This window comes from Culex pipiens, chromosome 3 (assembly GCF_016801865.2).
Source record: "Culex pipiens pallens isolate TS chromosome 3, TS_CPP_V2, whole genome shotgun sequence".
Lineage (NCBI taxonomy): Eukaryota > Metazoa > Arthropoda > Insecta > Diptera > Culicidae > Culex > Culex pipiens.
Window position 1 is genome coordinate 117,545,369 of NC_068939.1, and position 16,382 is coordinate 117,561,750.

The following is a 16,382-nucleotide window of genomic DNA, read 5'->3' on the forward strand; positions in this document are numbered from 1 at the left end:
CTTATAGCGGCACAGCCGGAGAACGGCACAAAAGGGGCGCGGCCTCGAATGCATACGCTCGCTCTGATTGGTCATCTGTCCGATTTGTACTGAAAAATTACTCATTTTGATTGCATGTTTTAAGTGCTTTAACTATGTTTAGTCAGACTATCTATGTAGTTAAACAATAGCTGAAATCTTCCTCTTTCGATTGGTGGTCCAACCATCTGGATTGATTCACAGGGAAAAAAGATATAAGCGTTCAAAATGTCCCCTTTTTTAACGCTTAAAAGTGACGCTTTGGATCGAATTTCTGAACTGGCCCCCCAATATAGTAAGTAGAGACATAGTCCTATGTCAATAAAAAAGAAATCCTGTAGCAAGGATCGAACCAAAAACTGCTCGTAGGAAATCTCGCAATAGAGAACGCCAAGGCCATGGTGTAGAGCGAACAATTTGAATTTTTGTATGTAAAAAATCGATTTACCTCTTATTTTCTAGAAAAATCGTTAACAAACAGAAAAAGAACATTTTTTGTAAAATACTAGAAAATTAAACCACTTAATAACGTACATCCCCCTTCTCTCTCTTTCAGAAATCGACACCGCCCTCGGGGTCAAGTGTTTCCGGTGCACGGTGGCCCCACCGAACCGGTACGCCAACAACACCAAGCCCCAGCTCTGCTCCAAGTTTGACCACTCCGACTACTACACGGTGGACTGCCCGTGGTCGACGATGTGCGTGAAACGAATCTTCAAGCTCCAGCTGATGAAGGCCGAGCAGGAAACCATCAGCCGGGACTGCGCCCAGCAGAAGAACACGGAACAGGTACGGAAATTGACCCAGAAAAGGGGTGTGGACTCGCTCGTTAATCACTTTTCCTATTTCCCACAAAAGGGAAAGGTTTTATCAGCGATAAGGTGTGGCCGATACGGGTCACGCAAAGTTGCGCTCCGACCTTGAACCGCAAAGCTAATCTCACGCTCTCACACATTTCTCCCTTTCTGGCAGATCTACAAGAACGGTAACTGGACCAAGGAGCACCACATCGAGGAACCGTACGAGGAGGGTTGCCAGACGATAGACGACTCGACGTACTGCTTCTGCCGGGGGTCGCTGTGCAACTCCGCGACCAAGGTGGAGAAGAACAGCTACCACACGGACGCGATGGCCGTCATTTTTGTGTTCAACGTGATGAAGTATATACGGAACATCGAGTACTGACACCGGAAAGCCTTTCGAGGGGACAAATTCTGGAGGATATAGGATAGCAGAAGACGTTTAGACGCGTTGTTGATTCTTGATTCCTTAACGGTTGACTATTTCATTAGAGATTAGGCGATGCATCGCTTTGGTGAACGCAAAGATGGTGCAAAATGTACATAATGAGAGTACATCGAAAAGAGGATTCGAACTATTTCTTTTTTAAAGAGAAGAAATATTAGAGACTAGATTTTAAGATCTATCTGACTGAGAAGCGTAAGTCAATTTCATAGTTTCATTTTTAAACTTTAAACAATTGTTTTCTTATCCAAATTTTGTGATATTTGTATGTAATGTATGAATGAATAAATGAATGAATAAATCTAACGATACTTTTCCTGTTTTAATCCATCCGAAATGTCCCTACTTTTCATTAACTTTTCCTTGCATTCCTCATAGTAAGAACTTGTTTCGGATCAATACATGAATGATAAATTGTGATTTTTAAATAGCCCTTCCAGTTTCCGTTGATTTGAAGGCGAACTGTAAGCGGTCGTGTTTGAGTGATGCTGGATAATCTAGATTGTTCCTTGAAATTCACTAAAACCAAGTACACCAACGAGTAGAGCAACTTTTTGTGAACATTTCTGTTTATTTTCACTTTTATTAAAAGTTATGCTATTCCTTTTACAAGCATTTAAAAAAAATATTTCAAAAATGCATTCTAATCAGTCGAGTGCATTGGGCCACGCCCATTTTTCTATTTTCAGCTTAGTTCTTTTTTTCTTCCAGCGCTCTTTTGGGTCTGCTTAGTGCTGCCAAAATTGATGAAATTTTAAGCGAACACTCACGAAAAGTAGCATTTATAGCGAAAGTTTCCTGGCAGCACTTGCTCACTCTAACAGACGCTGCACCAGCATGTTGGTGGTGTTGGTGGCCACCCTTTGTTCTTTATTTGCCTTCGCTCCTCGCTCGGTTTTTTCTTCAGCCTTCGATTGGAATGGGCAGTCAAAATTCAAACGTCAGAAGACTTAGCGCGTTTGTTTTTTTTGATGGTGCTTGCTAATTATTTACATTTTTCGGGATTATTTTTCAAGTGAGTGACTAACTAATGTGCAAAAGAACATGTTGCCGGTAGTTGGAAGCAATTTTATATCTTAAGCGCTTTGAAATCGTTAGCGCAAGTGAAAAGATATTGATGGCGACTTTCGTTAAGCAGTTAACCTCTGATCTTGCGTGTGGATGTGTGTGCCACCAAAATGATGAGAAATGGTCTCGCAAAATAGAAATTATGATCAAAAGTGCATTAAATTTGATCTTTTTGGCCAGTAAGTGGCATACATTTGCGTGCTTACTCGAGGCGGTGCTGTTGCTGGTAAGTTTATAGCCTAAACAGTATTTTTGGAGCTTTAATCGAGCATCAAATTCTCCATATGACGAAGATAGGTGTTTGATTAGAAAGGGTATATTTCCCCTAGTTAAAACTCTAAGCCAAAACTCCAGAGGCAGTCTGTTAGCTTATATAGTATCGCAAGGCATGTTGCTACCTTCACGCAACTGAAAACTGTTGCGTTGCAGACATCGTCTTTGCTTGGGACTTATGATTCAAGTACCTAGAATGTCACGCCTAGGGCATGCGATGGTAACGCGCGACATCTTTAAACATTTTGGATTGACACCGCAGATAGAGCTTTAAGACTTGGTCAAAAGTCCAGAGTTAGGTCTTTTTGAAGATCATGCCGCTGCTGTGACTAAGATAGTCGGCAAGACAATTAACCAACCCTACCTACATGTTCCTACGAATTTCCGGTTATGTCTACAATATAACAAGTTTGACTTTGAAAAAACAACAAACATTATTTTCGTACTCACCGAACCGTCGTTCTCCACCAAGCACAGAAACACCACGTCCTCGCGCAGCAACCGAACCGCGGCATGCAGCGGGTGCTTCGTTTTGCTCTTGAGCATCTTGTACAGCAGCGGACCGGACATGTGCTCAAAGTCCTGCGGCGTCAGGTCTTCCCAGTGGGTGGAAATCAATCCCGAGCAGTACTCGAGCAGGTTCGCGGCACCGACCTCTTCGGCCACACAGTAAAACCGAACGCACGACCGGACGGACACCGAGGACACGAGGGCCCGCTCGCACAAACCCATCAACCCGGGCAGCTTGAACCGATGGGAGGTCTTGAGGAGGTCTAGCGCGAGGGAATCGTGCTGCAGGTCTACGACGTCGGTGTAGATCCACCGTAGCAGGGCGTAACCGACGTCGGCGTCCAGATCGGACCAGTCCAGCTCGGCTTTGTCCGCAATGACCTCCTCGCGCCACTCTTCGCTGCGTGCGTTCAGGACGAACTTGTGCGCCGGCATGGTTTTGTCCTTCAGCTTTACGGTGATGTCCGAGTACGTCTTGCGGCCGTACAGCGTGGCCACGGTCATCACGAGGCGTGAACAGAAACTGCTGAACTCACCGAGATCGCGGTCATCGCTGGAGGCCGCCGCCTTGCTGTACTTCCGCTCCAGCTCGGCATAGTTCTTCTGCAACTTTGTGTACTCTTCCTTGAGGAGTTTCAAGTGCTTTTCGAGTTTCACTGAGTCGTTCGATGCGCTTGCTGAAAAGCAAAAAATAACGAAAAATGAGGAAGCAATTTAATAAAAACACGCCAAGGGGAAATGTTTTGCACCGAACCGGCGAATGTTTACAACTTTGCGCGAACTGGCGGAATGATAAGATATTTATCAACCGGGAGAGAGGAAGAGAGCGAGCAAAAGAGAGGACAGAATGTGAACACATCAGCATAAACGCCTCTTGGACGTCTTTTACGCAAAGTGAATCTGAATGGGTGTGGAAAATTGATTTGAATTTTTACATTCTACAAAAAGTTAATCTCTTAATTCCGTTCGTTGCCGACATTCAACAGCCTTAAATTAACAGCTTGACATTAGTTTCATAACAAAACAAGTCGAAACTAGCGCAAAAACTAGGATTTTAGTTACACCATACGAATCAAAATTGGGAACCCTTATCATTCAATTACTCCCCAATTCCATCACTCACCCATATCACTCTAATGTTGAGCCCAACCTCCGCACCAAATACACCAAAAACACAATCTTTCGAGACCAAAACCGACCGCGAAACACTAGAAAAACATAACTTTCTTCATGCCTATTTGATTCGATCCGAGAAGTCGCGATTCTGTTGATTAAACTGCGTAAAGTCAAAGCGATGAAAAGAGAAATTTTGATGGAGAGAGAAACGTCACGCGACATGACAACGGGATAGCGTGGGCATGAACCTTTGTCGACTTCAGGAGTTTGATCGACTATAGATGCAACAGGTGCGCGCATTTGGTGCCATCTTGCGAGGAAGGAGTAAAGCTCGCGTTCAAAATGGTAGTTATGGTAGTTCAATGTAAATAGAATGGATTCCCTTGCAAGCCAATGCGGTTCGGCGTGGTTCACGCCGTTCATAGCTTATGAGCTTTTTGAAAAAATCTAAGTGTTTAGTCGATTTCATTAGTCTATGGTGTGATTGTGTTTTTTAGTTATTAGGTACGTCAACCAGTCTTCGACAGTTTTGTGGTTGGTTGGTCACTTTTTTGTTTGACACTTTTTTATTTTGTACCCCGTTGGTTGTAGAGATCCTTAATAGGGAGACTTGTCGAAGTGAATTTGACTTACAGTCATCCCACATATTCGGAACACCCACAAAATCGGAACACTTTTGAGTTAATTGGTCATGCCAAATGCAGCTTTTCTGTCGACCCTACTATTTTTAGGACCTTTATTTGGACATTCTCTGGCTATTTCACTAGTAAAAGTAGTACTTTTTAGACAAAAACTTCATTTCAAGACAATTTATCCAGAGCAGCAAAACACTACCTCCAAATTGCCTGTTTCATAATTGTGGGTTGTTATTGTGCCTCCCACAATTGTGGAACACCTGAATTTAACTGAAATTTCCACTAAAAAAGTCATCAGACCATGTATAAAACATCACTAAGCTTGAGTTTCATTGATTTCAGTGTTGAAGTCATTATTTTGTTAACAATCTGTACTCCTGGAGAGAACCAAGGTTTGTTTACATCCGTAAGAAAAAAGTGTTCCGAATTTGTGGTTTTCATGGGTCAATGTTTTTCATTAAAAAGTTGACATAAAACGTAAAAAACTGCAGCCGGTCTATACCTCAATCGAAAGATCTTAAGAAAAGCTTCCACATGAAGATAAAAGCAAAACATTATGTTCGACTATTGATTTTCTATGATTGTTTGACCATCGGCCGATCTGTAAACCGTTCCGAATATGTGGGATGACTGTACCTAAGGCCACCAACTCTTGCTGAGCAAAAATCCGTACACTTTGCCGATATGACATCATGGTGTAACAAAAACTGTCAATAAATTATTAAGATAAATTAAATCTAATAAATTTGAGAATTAAAAATTTAATACTGTGTCGTTTTTACAGCTAACAAATTTCACAAAATGCTATCAGAGTGCTTATGACTTGCACGTTTATAAGTATTCATAAAATAAGCCGTGATTTGAATCAAATCATTATGTTTTTCATTTTTTTGTTTAACGTTTAAAAGTTTACGAAATGACAAGTTTGCTTTTACGAATAATATCGTTCTTAGTGTTTTCACGAACACTTTTCCAGAGTTTTTTTTATTGAAACGGTCATATAACATGTGAAATTAAAACAGTTTATATGACCTTATAAAACTCTAGATTTGTTAATTCAAATGTTCAAATGTTTTCACAAGTTTTAGAAAGCCTTTGGAAATGGATAAATATATATAGTAAGGAATTTCTAAAAGAACAGTTCTAGAGTCAACATATGAAAGACAATAGTCAACATATGAAAGACAATAGTTCAAAAACTCTAGAATTATTGATAATCAAGTTTGAATTGAGGAAACCCCGGAAAACTTTCCCTTTTTAAATTAAACACACAGAAAAATAAAAATTTCTAGTTAACAAAAGCTTCGACCAAATCAAAAAAGCATCAAAAAAAAGTCTCCCTATTTAGGGTCTCTGGTTGGTTGGTCAAAGTCAAACTAAAAAGTGAGTGTCACTTTTTATAAGTGTAACAGTGTAACAGAAATGATTTTTGGCAGGCGTTTAGGGGCTTGTTACGATAGGCGTAATGAGCTCAAAACGACGCCTTCGTGCTAACTTGTTGTACATACGTCGCTTTTTGACGTTCCGAGAAAAATGCGAGAATCGTCACCCTCTAATAATAATGTATTTTAAACCAACTTTGAACCACAGTTTCATAGTAATATATGTTGTAACACTAGACTAACTTGATTCCCAAGTAGAGGGTGACGATTCTCGAGATATTCAATTTCCCGGGAATCGAGAGTTGAATTTGGCAATTTCCCGGGAATTCCCGGGACCCGGGAGTTTTTTTTAACTTTGCCAATAAAGCCAATAATTTATAAAGAAAAGTAATAAATGTTTTTCTTTTCAATGAATTCAGTTACAATTAATTCGTACTTATTCAATGAAACGTTAATTAGAACCTCATTATTTTCGGGAACTGTCGACCTATTTTTTTTTCTAAATCTGCAAATATAAGATCGTTTTTTGAGCTTTTTGTGACTGTGGATTGAAAAGTCAGCGAATCCTTATTCGCACCATATGATAAATAAAGACTCAAAACAACAATTTTTATTTTTTTATTCTCTTTAATGTCAACTGTAAATATTCATTAAAAAATAGTTATCAGGAAAACCAAATATTCACATGTTGTGGACATTAACTTTACAAAGATCGCCAGAATTTTTTTTTAATATGATTTAACATTCCAACGCCCAAGGCTCCAAAAAAGTTGGAACGGTAATTTCAACTCAATGGTTCTCAGACATAACTCAACAAATCAGGATGATTCTTCTTTCCAGTGATTTGTTAGGATGTCTAAATGATTCTAGAACTTCCCAGAACTTAATTTGATCAAATCTGTAATTTCTGCGATCAAAAACATCGTTCCAACTTTTTTTGCGTGTAAAAAAAATCGTCAAAAAATCCGCGGAGGCAGTCGTTTTGCAAAAAGGTGCACGGATAATAAAGAGTTCCCAAAATCGTGAACAAGCGTTCATGAAAATGGGAACCACAAACAAAGTGTTCACATTTCATGGTACGTTTTTCAAAATCGTACCATGGGATTTGAACACTTTGTTCGAGGTTCCCATTTTCATGAACGCTTGTTCACGATTTTGGGAACTCTTTTTTCTCCGTGTGGAATGATGTTTTCGGTCGCAGAAATTAAAGATTTGTTCAAAGCAAGTTCTTTAAAATTTTAGAATTATCTAGACATTCTTACAAATCACTGGAAACATCGTCCCGATTGGTTGAAAATTCCCGAAAACCATCGAGCTGAAGCTTTTTTTTTTGGGAGGCTTGGGCGTCCGTGTAAGTTGGGCATGCGTTGGGCGTTCCAGTGTTAAAAAGAGATAAATTGGAAACACAAAATGACTTATTGTTCACAATGATAAAGCTTGTTTTTCTGAGTACAATGACCTTTTGAACGACCTCAAAGGATTAAAAATAGATTTTTAGTTCAATTTTTAAAATTTTTAAAAAATTAACTTCGCAACCCTTCATGACAGAAAAGGTCCTACTTGACAGCTCGTTCCAAGGGAACCATAGTTGATCCATCGAAAAAATGTTGTCTTGTCAATAATTTGTTTGCATTAAAATGAAAAAAAGTGATCAGAAATGGTTTTTAATTGTGTTTTTTATTAATGTACATAAAAATTGATATAGGGCTTTAGTACCCAATTGAAAAAAAAACTAGATCATGAGAATTGCTATGCTCGAGAGAGGATATGGAAATTATACTTATTTCGAAAAGTCTTTTCCCTCTTAGAAATAATAAATAGAAACAATAACATTTATAATAACAGTGCATTTAGGTGAATTTATAAGTATTTATAGGTGTTTGATAAGTTAAAATTTACACTTTCTGAATAAAAGAATTTAAAGGGATGCATTGGTTTATTCAAACTTGAACATCGAAATTTTGAAAATCTAATGTTCTAAATAGTTTAGAATTTTTCAAATGTTTTTTTCTGATGAGTTAATATAATTTTGCTTCAATATTCATAATTTTAAAATTTCCCGAGAGTCTCGACCAAATTTCCCGGGAATCGAGAGGTCCAAAAATGGTCGATTTCCCGGAAATTCCCGCTCGTCACCCTCTATTCCCAAGGATTTTCGGATATAACTTTTCGAAGAAAAAAAAAAGCGACATTTAAATAAAAGTGGTAAAATTTTATTTGTAGCTCAATTCATTGCTTCGTGGCACCATGCTATTTTAAACTTTTTTTTAAGTAGGATTTCAGCTTCCTAAACAATTTCCCTTCAACAACAAAAGCTACTGTACTGGGATGTTGCTTTGAAAAATTACGAAATAAAACAAATCAACCTAATAGGAAACTCACCACACGCCTTAAACTTAACAACTCGACGTGTTCGCGCCGCATCGTAAATATTGGATCACATTTTAATCGTTCTTAGTATTTTTTGTTTGTTTTACTTTTTGTTATCCTGCCCTGTCTGCTGCTTCTAGGTTAGAATCTATCTAATTCAATCTGTCGAGGAGATATCGTTTGGACCAACTTTTTTTTTGTAAACCGATCGTTTCGTTTTATTTTACATAAACGGGATTTTTGCTTAAAGAGAAAATCAGTTTGATAGAAAGAAAGAGAGAGCTAAGTTGTTTTAAGTGCAACGAAGTAAAAGTGTGATTAATAGAAATAAGTTTTGTACTAAGATGAAAATTTGTCACAAAATTTGCAGTTCGCAAAACGCTACTCATGATTGTCGTCATAAAATTAAGCAAACAAATTGGTTGGAATGTGTGCTACAGTGTAAGAACCGGAAATGGTTGCGTGAAAGTTTTTTTCTGCAACGATCCAAATTCTTTTGATTCAAGTCTTGTTTTTTGTTGTTGTTTCGGTATAGGTAGTTAACTACTTTGTGCTAGTATTACGTACAACTGGGTAAATGTTTTCAACATGTAAATAGAGAATTCTGCAAGAAGAAGTGGAATTTTTTATTATTTTAGTTTTACATTATTTTATTTTTAACTTTACTTTTTATTTGGTACCTTCGGACTCATGCGAAAAGTTTTCTTCTTTTTTTTGCAAATAGTTGTTTGAACGTGTATCGATAGCAAATGTGTAGTGCATATGAAATCTGTCTTTTAAAATAGTTAAATGTGTTACAGAAAGGATGTCACGTGCATGAGTGGTAATGTCTTATTTTGTTGTTGATATGCGTAGATATTATGTCAAGTGAATGGAGTCAGGCACTTCCAAATTTTTGCATTGCACTGAAATTTGATGCGTTTGTTTTTTTGTGTACAGTTGTGCTTGACCCCATTTGTTTTGAATGAGCTTTTTTCTAGATCGTGAGCTGGATAGAGCTTTTTGTGGGTATTATTTCTTTTTGTGTTGCGTAAAATTAAAAATTTATACTGCAAACTAATGCTCCAAAATACACCGACGTTAGTTCAAAATCGAAAATACATCTATGAAAATAATTTTTGAATGTACAATTTTAAACATATGCTTGTTTAAAAGGTATTACAAAATTTGATCATATTTTTATTACAATATGTCTTCGGTCAAACGAGTGCTGGCCAAATGGATGCAGATAAATGTTTTATCAAACAAAAATGGAAAAGAAGATATACCGTCAAACACAGAAATTGATGTAGTGTAATACCTCCTTAACTTTCTTGCGAGTATGCGTAGCTGTTACAAGCTTTCTTGTGAGCAGCGATGGAATTGATTTTTTTTATCGGAGTTTTGATTTTTGACATTTACTTTATGAGTGCCTTTCCTGATGTATCAAGTTACTTTGAACCTTGTTCTGAGTTCCTGTGACAACCTAGTAAGAAAAGTAAGCCCAATGCAGGTCTGATCGTCTTGAGGACTAGGACTGCATCGAACTTACATTTCTCACTAGGTCGTGACAGGCACTCAGAACAAGGTTCTTGGTAACTTGATATATCAGCAGAACGAGGTACTCTTTAAGTAAATCGATGCTCTGTGCTCTCTTACGCTCACTAGAATTGAATTCCCTCAAGCTTAGTGCAAGAGAGCACGGAAACGATGTATCGAAATGACAAAAATCAATGATTTGATAAAAAGGTCAATTATCCCTAAACGTCATTCTTTGGTGTTTTACTTCGACAAAAATGAGTGAGAACAAATTTGAATAAGCAAACGATTTACCATTTGAACTTAACACTTCCAATAAAGCACCGGCATTCGTGCAGTTTTTGCTTTTCGAATCCAGTGCTCTATTGCATTGCCAAATTTTAATGTTTACAAACATTGGTCTATGAAAACTAACGTTAAACCTGACGATGTAAAAGTTGAATTTACTCGGAAAATCATTTCACCAGAGTCTCGCCAAAGAGAGAAGAGAGGTTCGTTCTCTTTCAACTTTTCCTCTCTCGTTGAGTGAGCAGTGGAACTCTTTTTGAGAAGATTTTCCCCATCGCTGTACACAAGAACAATCATAAACGAATTCTCTCGCAGCCAGCTGTCGCTGTCGAATCTACCTGCTCGTTTTTTATTTTTTCCTCTCTCGCCAAAGTTTTGCTAGAGAAACGCAAGAGAAGCGCACAACTTTTACCAGTAGATTTGCCTGACTTAATGGAATGTGAGTTTTAAAGTTACCCTAGTGACTAAGGAATAGTTTGTTTTTAGATATTTGAAAGATTATTGGTTCAGAACTATACTGTATTGTGAATGCATTCTGAATGCACCATAAATAGAGAAAAAAACAAGGCATATTTGTAGGCGTTTGGAAAGATAGGTACTAAATAACTGAATGGTCCCGATATGTGCTTCTCAAAAACCACAAAACTTAAAGTTTCACGATGGTATTAGTAAATATATGTAGGTGTCGATTTCTTTGTGTTAAAGCTTTTGTGGTTGGAAATCTATCATTATGGACTAAGTTGCCAACATTATATGCTAGTTTGCGCTAAGTAGAAATATTTCAAACGTCGAAGTACAAAGATTCTGTCGGTATTTCTAGGTTTAATATTTAGAGTGAGTCAAACTTCATAAGATCCAAAAAACGAGATTTGAAAAATTGTTCCGTAGCTTGTCAAGCGATGCGATTTTGGCAAAATTCAAATTCCTTATTTCCTCTCCCTACTCAGTTTCAATGACAAGCTACTGTATCACCCATCCCCCTCTTCTTCTTATCAACTTTTCTCACTAGTTTGTTTAGTTGAATATCTAATTGTAATTGATAAAGCGTAATATTTCTGAATTTATGATCTCGCTTTTCCAAGCCGAGTCGTAAGTAATATCGAACGAGTTAGTTTGACTTGTCTAAATTATACATTCAATTTTTGGTCAATACATTATTGTATGTTATTTAAATGCTACGTTTAAAAACACTACAATTTGTTATCAGTTAAAAAGAGCAAAAACCGTATGTAAAATATGTACATTCTCCTCTGCTTCTTTTTCGTTTCTCTCAGTACCAACAATGTATTAAAAAGTTATTTTTTTTTCAAAGCTATTCCGTATGGTTTTTATATCAACTATCAGATTCAAAAAACTGTCAAAATTCTGTTTGCTTTACAATAAGTACGAGTAAAATTCAATGTTTATAAAAGTAAGAACGTTCTACAACACTATTGTAACATTTTTCTTCTCTTTTTCACCTTATATCAATGTTTCAGCTAACAGACGGATTAAGTCGTATCAATTAAGTCCCACAAAAAGGAAAACCAAAAATATTTTCAAAAAAAAAAAAAACGTTTTCCTTAGCCGGTTTATCCACCAAAAGTAGTTTCTTACCGATTGCTTTCGTTTTAAAACTCTTTGGGAACAATGTAGGAATAAAAGAGGGCTTGGGGTAAGGAGGATCACTAGCATCGAATCTATAGCAGAACTTCTAAGTAAGCGCGTTTTGGTAAATTCTAGAAAGAAAAAAAAGAAGGAATATTTTTGGTTCCATAAAAAGAATTGTTAGTTTTGTTTTAACAAATGTCTGTGTGTGTTTCTACCAGCGACACTAACAAGCAACAATAAAGCAGTTCTCGTGTAACAGTTTTGGCGCTACTTTTAAGCTGTGATGACGTCATCATTTACCGTTGTGTGTGTTGCTGCTTCTGGTGCCGGTGTCGGATCGGGCTGAACTGGTTCCGGTTCCGGTTCCGGACCGGCGGTGACCGTCGATTCCAGCGACGGTGTTGAAATGATGCTCGGGATCTGCCGATAGGGGGATTGCTCCTCGGGACTGCCACCGCCGGGACTGGAAACGCCCTCGGTGACCGAGGGCAGCAAGGATTCGTTCGAGGGTTGTCTGGAAAAGTTATCAAATATTGTATGTGTAAAGTTATAGTTATCCAACAGATTTTGAACATTTTTTCGAAACTGAAAAATCAAGTCTCACATATAAAAATGGTCAAAAACCAACCAAAAATTGCCAAACCCCTGTTTTCTATATTTTTATTTTTGAAACTGCTGAATCATCACAAGAAATGGACTCCCGCAATCGGATTTTGACGTTTAGACCACTTAAAAACAGTTTTAATAAATATTTTTTTGTATTTTTTGAAGATAGACAATGTCTACAAGAAATAGCATCCTGCATTTTTCGTGAGGCTGTTTGCAATATGTTAGGCTATTTTCACAAAAATGACCTCACCTTCAAATCTGACTTTCAAAACTTAAAAATCAAAAAATTTCAGCGCATTTTTCAGAAAGCGTGTCAAATTTCCTACAAGTTTGTTTTTACCACCTTTCAAAACAATGCAGTGGCTTCGAGATACAGAAATATTTAAATTATAAAAATGAAAAAAATATTTAAATAACTTACGCCCTTCTCAAATGTCATTCTCAAAATCCACTGGCCCCCGTCAAATATACACAAAAATGTTTCAAACAAAGTTTTAGTGCAATTCTCTACGAAATCGGTCTTTTTTCTTCAATTTTAGTTTTTGTATTTTTTAATCCGGCTGAAACTTTTTTGGTGCTTCGGTATGCCCAAAGAAGCCATTTTGCATCATTATTTTGTCCATATAATTTTCCATACAAATTTGGCAGCTGTCCATACAAAAATGATTTATGAAAATTCAAAAATCTGTATCTTTTGAAGGAATTTTTTTATCGATTTGGTGTCTTGGGCAAAGTTGTAGGTATGGATGCGGACTACACTGGAAAAAAATGATACGCGGTAAAAAAAATTGGTGATTTTTAATTTAACTTTTTATCACTAAATCTTGATTTGCACGATTTTTAATATTTTATCTTTTTTGATATGTTTTAGGGGACATCAAATGCCAACTTTTGAGAAATTTCCAGGTTGTGCAAAAAAATCTTTGAGCGAGTTATAATTTTTTTAATCAATACTGATTTTTTCAAAAAATCGAAAAATTGGTCGCAAAAATTTTTCAACTTCATTTTTCGATGCAAAATCAAATTTGCAATCAAAAAGTACTTTAGTGAAATTTTGGTAAAGTGCACCGTTTTCAAATTAAATCCATTTTAGGTGACTTTTTTGAAAATAGTCGTAATTTTTCATTTTTTTTAATTAGTGTACATATTTGCCCACTTTTGAGAAAAATATTTTTGAAAACCTGAGAAAATTCTCTATATTCTCTATAACTTTGTTGATACGACCCTTAGTTGCTGAGATATTGCCATGCAAAGGTTTAAAAACAGGAAAATAGACTTAGCAAACAGTCTCACCCAAAAAATCCATCATTTTCTAATGTCGATATCTCAGCAACTAATGGTCCGATTTTCAATTCGCAATTCGCAATTTTCAGTGTAAGAACGGGCCTTGACCGATCTTATGCACTAGGTTCCCGACGAACACGCACTGCCCTTACACCTACATCTCACCCTTGCTCTGAGTCAGTACGAGCAGCACGCTAGAACACGCTTTGAGTGTTCGTGCCAGGCATGCACACCTTCTTTTCCGGTTACGCATTTTAACTCGGCCGGGGGTGGTACATTAAGTAGGGTTTGATGTAAGTATAAGCGCCTAACCATTTATAGTGTGCCTAACAACTTTCATTAAAGCAAAAACTGTTTTATTTTTAGTTTGAATTCAGAAACTTGTTTTTTACTGTGTATTGTTTTCTCCTGAAATCTTCCCTATTGTAGAGTAGTGTTTATCTGTTGCTATTTCTTTTGTCGCGGTGTTTTGTTACAATTTTTGGTCCTAAGCATGTTATAAAAGTTTACCAAAAATACAATAGTAATATTTGTGTTAATCCTTTAACCATTCCATAAATTGAGTAAGGGCTCAAACCTCACTTGTTTGAAAAAAAGGGTGAAGATTGAAAACAATAGACTGTAAAAGAGAATTTATTTTATAAAAATCAAGTATCAATAGTAAGAGAATGATGAGCGTATTTTGAAGAATAAAAATGAGAAGCTAGATGTATTAGATGTAAAATTAGACAATAGTTAATAAATAAAGATACAAAACAAGCTTAGATTATAGTAACCATAATTTATAGGACAGATAAAGAATTATTCAAATAAATAAATTCGCAATAAAATCAAAAAAGATTAGGCAAATGATAAATAGACTTGATATTACTAGTACATTAAGGAAAAGTATATTTTTAAGGAAAAAAAAACAACAAAGCAAAGTTTGTTACAGCAGAATCAATTGATAGAAAAAAGTGGAAAAGCTTTGAGAGATAAGAGAATCAAAAGTTAGTGAAATTAAAATCAAATGTTGGATATTAAATAGAAGAATCAGTGAAGAATTGCGAATCAGAAGAGCAAAATAAAAATAGGAGATAGGTGGTAGCTGAGAATGAAGAGAAGAGAAACCCCGTTGTGCGATGTTTCAGGTACATCCACAGCAGTTGACTCAACATACTGCGAATCAAAACAATACCGTCTACAATCACAAATTACTTCCCTTTCCCACATTGTCGCGCCCCTTTCTTTTAGCCGTCTCGACTCTGACCCGCGGTGGTCAAAGGTTTACGATCCGTTTCCACAGGCCACCAGCTAGGTCATCATGAAAACCAAGCCAACGTGGAGGTAAGAAAATAGGACACTCGCAAGGAACCAGAGCTATACTGTTCTGATCAAGATAATTCGGATGATCTAACAGAACTACGGATGTAGTTAGTTACGCTCCTTCCAGGATGTTCCTTACGTGGACGTCAACCGAAGAGCACGCAACAAGATCAGTGCCATTGCATGCTCTTAGGTATCAATCCTTGGCCTGCAACTAATGGTCCGATTTTCAATGTTAAAATATGAAACATTCGTGAAATTTTCCGATCTTTCCGAGAAAAATATTTTCAATTTTTTTAAATCAAGACTAACATTTCAAAAAGGCGTAATATTGAATGTTTGGCCCTTTTGAAATATTAGTCTTGATTTGAAAATTTCGTGACAATTAAGTGACAAAAAGTTAAATTAGTAGTCCTTATCCATACCTACAACTTTGCCGAAGACACCAAATCGATCAAAAAATTCCTTCAAAATATACAGATTTTTGAATTTTCATATATCATTTTTGTATGGACAGCTGCCAAATTAGTATGGAAAATTATATGGACAAACTAATGACGCAAAATATCTTCTTTGGGCATACGGAAGGCACCAAAAAAGTTTCAGCCTGATTAAAAAATATAAAAATTAAAATTCAAAATAAAAAAGATCGATTTCGTAGAGAACTACTCAAGTGTGATTAGTTTTATGGGACTTTGGTAGTGTTTTTAAAAATGTATTTTTTTCTGGGAGCAGAATAATATCAAACAAAAAATAAACAAGATAAATACACATTCAAATACTAATTATGAAACAAGAAGTAAAGTAAACAAGGCAAAAATAAAAAAAAATCGAAAAAAAATTGGGCAATAACTATAACCTAAACTTCCAATCTCGAGGAAAAGGGGGAATTTGTTTGGAAATTTCCGCTTTTTCTTGAGTTTGGGAGTTTAGGTGTTAAGATATGTTCAATGATTTATAGCTCAAACCGTGAATAGATAGAATTTTGGCGTCAAAAGGACTTTTGTGTAAAATTGGACGCTCGATTTCAAAGTTAAAAACTTAATGAAAGTTTAAAAATAGTTTTTAAATCGCTGTAGTTTCCCATTACTCTCCTTTTAAAAATCGAGATACAGCTTGTAACTTTGCAAAGTTACTTTTAAGATGTTCTACATTTCTACAAAGCTGCAGA

The 16,382-nt window shown here is 36.4% G+C and overlaps 3 protein-coding genes across 3 annotated transcripts in view; 1 reads left to right on the forward strand and 2 right to left on the reverse strand.

Annotated features, from left to right (window-relative positions):
* LOC120417870 (uncharacterized) overlaps positions 1-1,569 on the forward strand; it is a 42,499-nt gene extending 40,930 nt beyond the window's left edge. The window contains exons 2-3 of the mRNA XM_039580090.2: positions 575-807; positions 991-1,569. Of these exons, the coding sequence (XP_039436024.1) occupies positions 575-807; positions 991-1,203 (446 nt within the window). The 3' untranslated portion in view covers positions 1,204-1,569. The remainder of the gene's footprint in view (positions 1-574; positions 808-990) is intronic.
* Positions 1-4,401, reverse strand: part of LOC120417868 (rabankyrin-5) — a 60,821-nt gene extending 56,420 nt beyond the window's left edge. The window contains exons 1-2 of the mRNA XM_039580089.2: positions 4,238-4,401; positions 3,055-3,791 (exon numbers count right to left, since the gene is read on the reverse strand). Of these exons, the coding sequence (XP_039436023.1) occupies positions 3,055-3,791; positions 4,238-4,241 (741 nt within the window). The 5' untranslated portion in view covers positions 4,242-4,401. The remainder of the gene's footprint in view (positions 1-3,054; positions 3,792-4,237) is intronic.
* A 4,037-nt stretch (positions 4,402-8,438) lies between these two features.
* LOC120417894 (serine/threonine-protein kinase GG21441-like) overlaps positions 8,439-16,382 on the reverse strand; it is a 265,616-nt gene continuing 257,672 nt past the window's right edge. Inside the window, exons 8-9 of the mRNA XM_039580117.2 lie at positions 12,314-12,527; positions 8,439-12,141 (exon numbers count right to left, since the gene is read on the reverse strand). Coding sequence (XP_039436051.1) covers positions 12,103-12,141; positions 12,314-12,527 — 253 coding nt within the window. The 3' untranslated portion in view covers positions 8,439-12,102. The remainder of the gene's footprint in view (positions 12,142-12,313; positions 12,528-16,382) is intronic.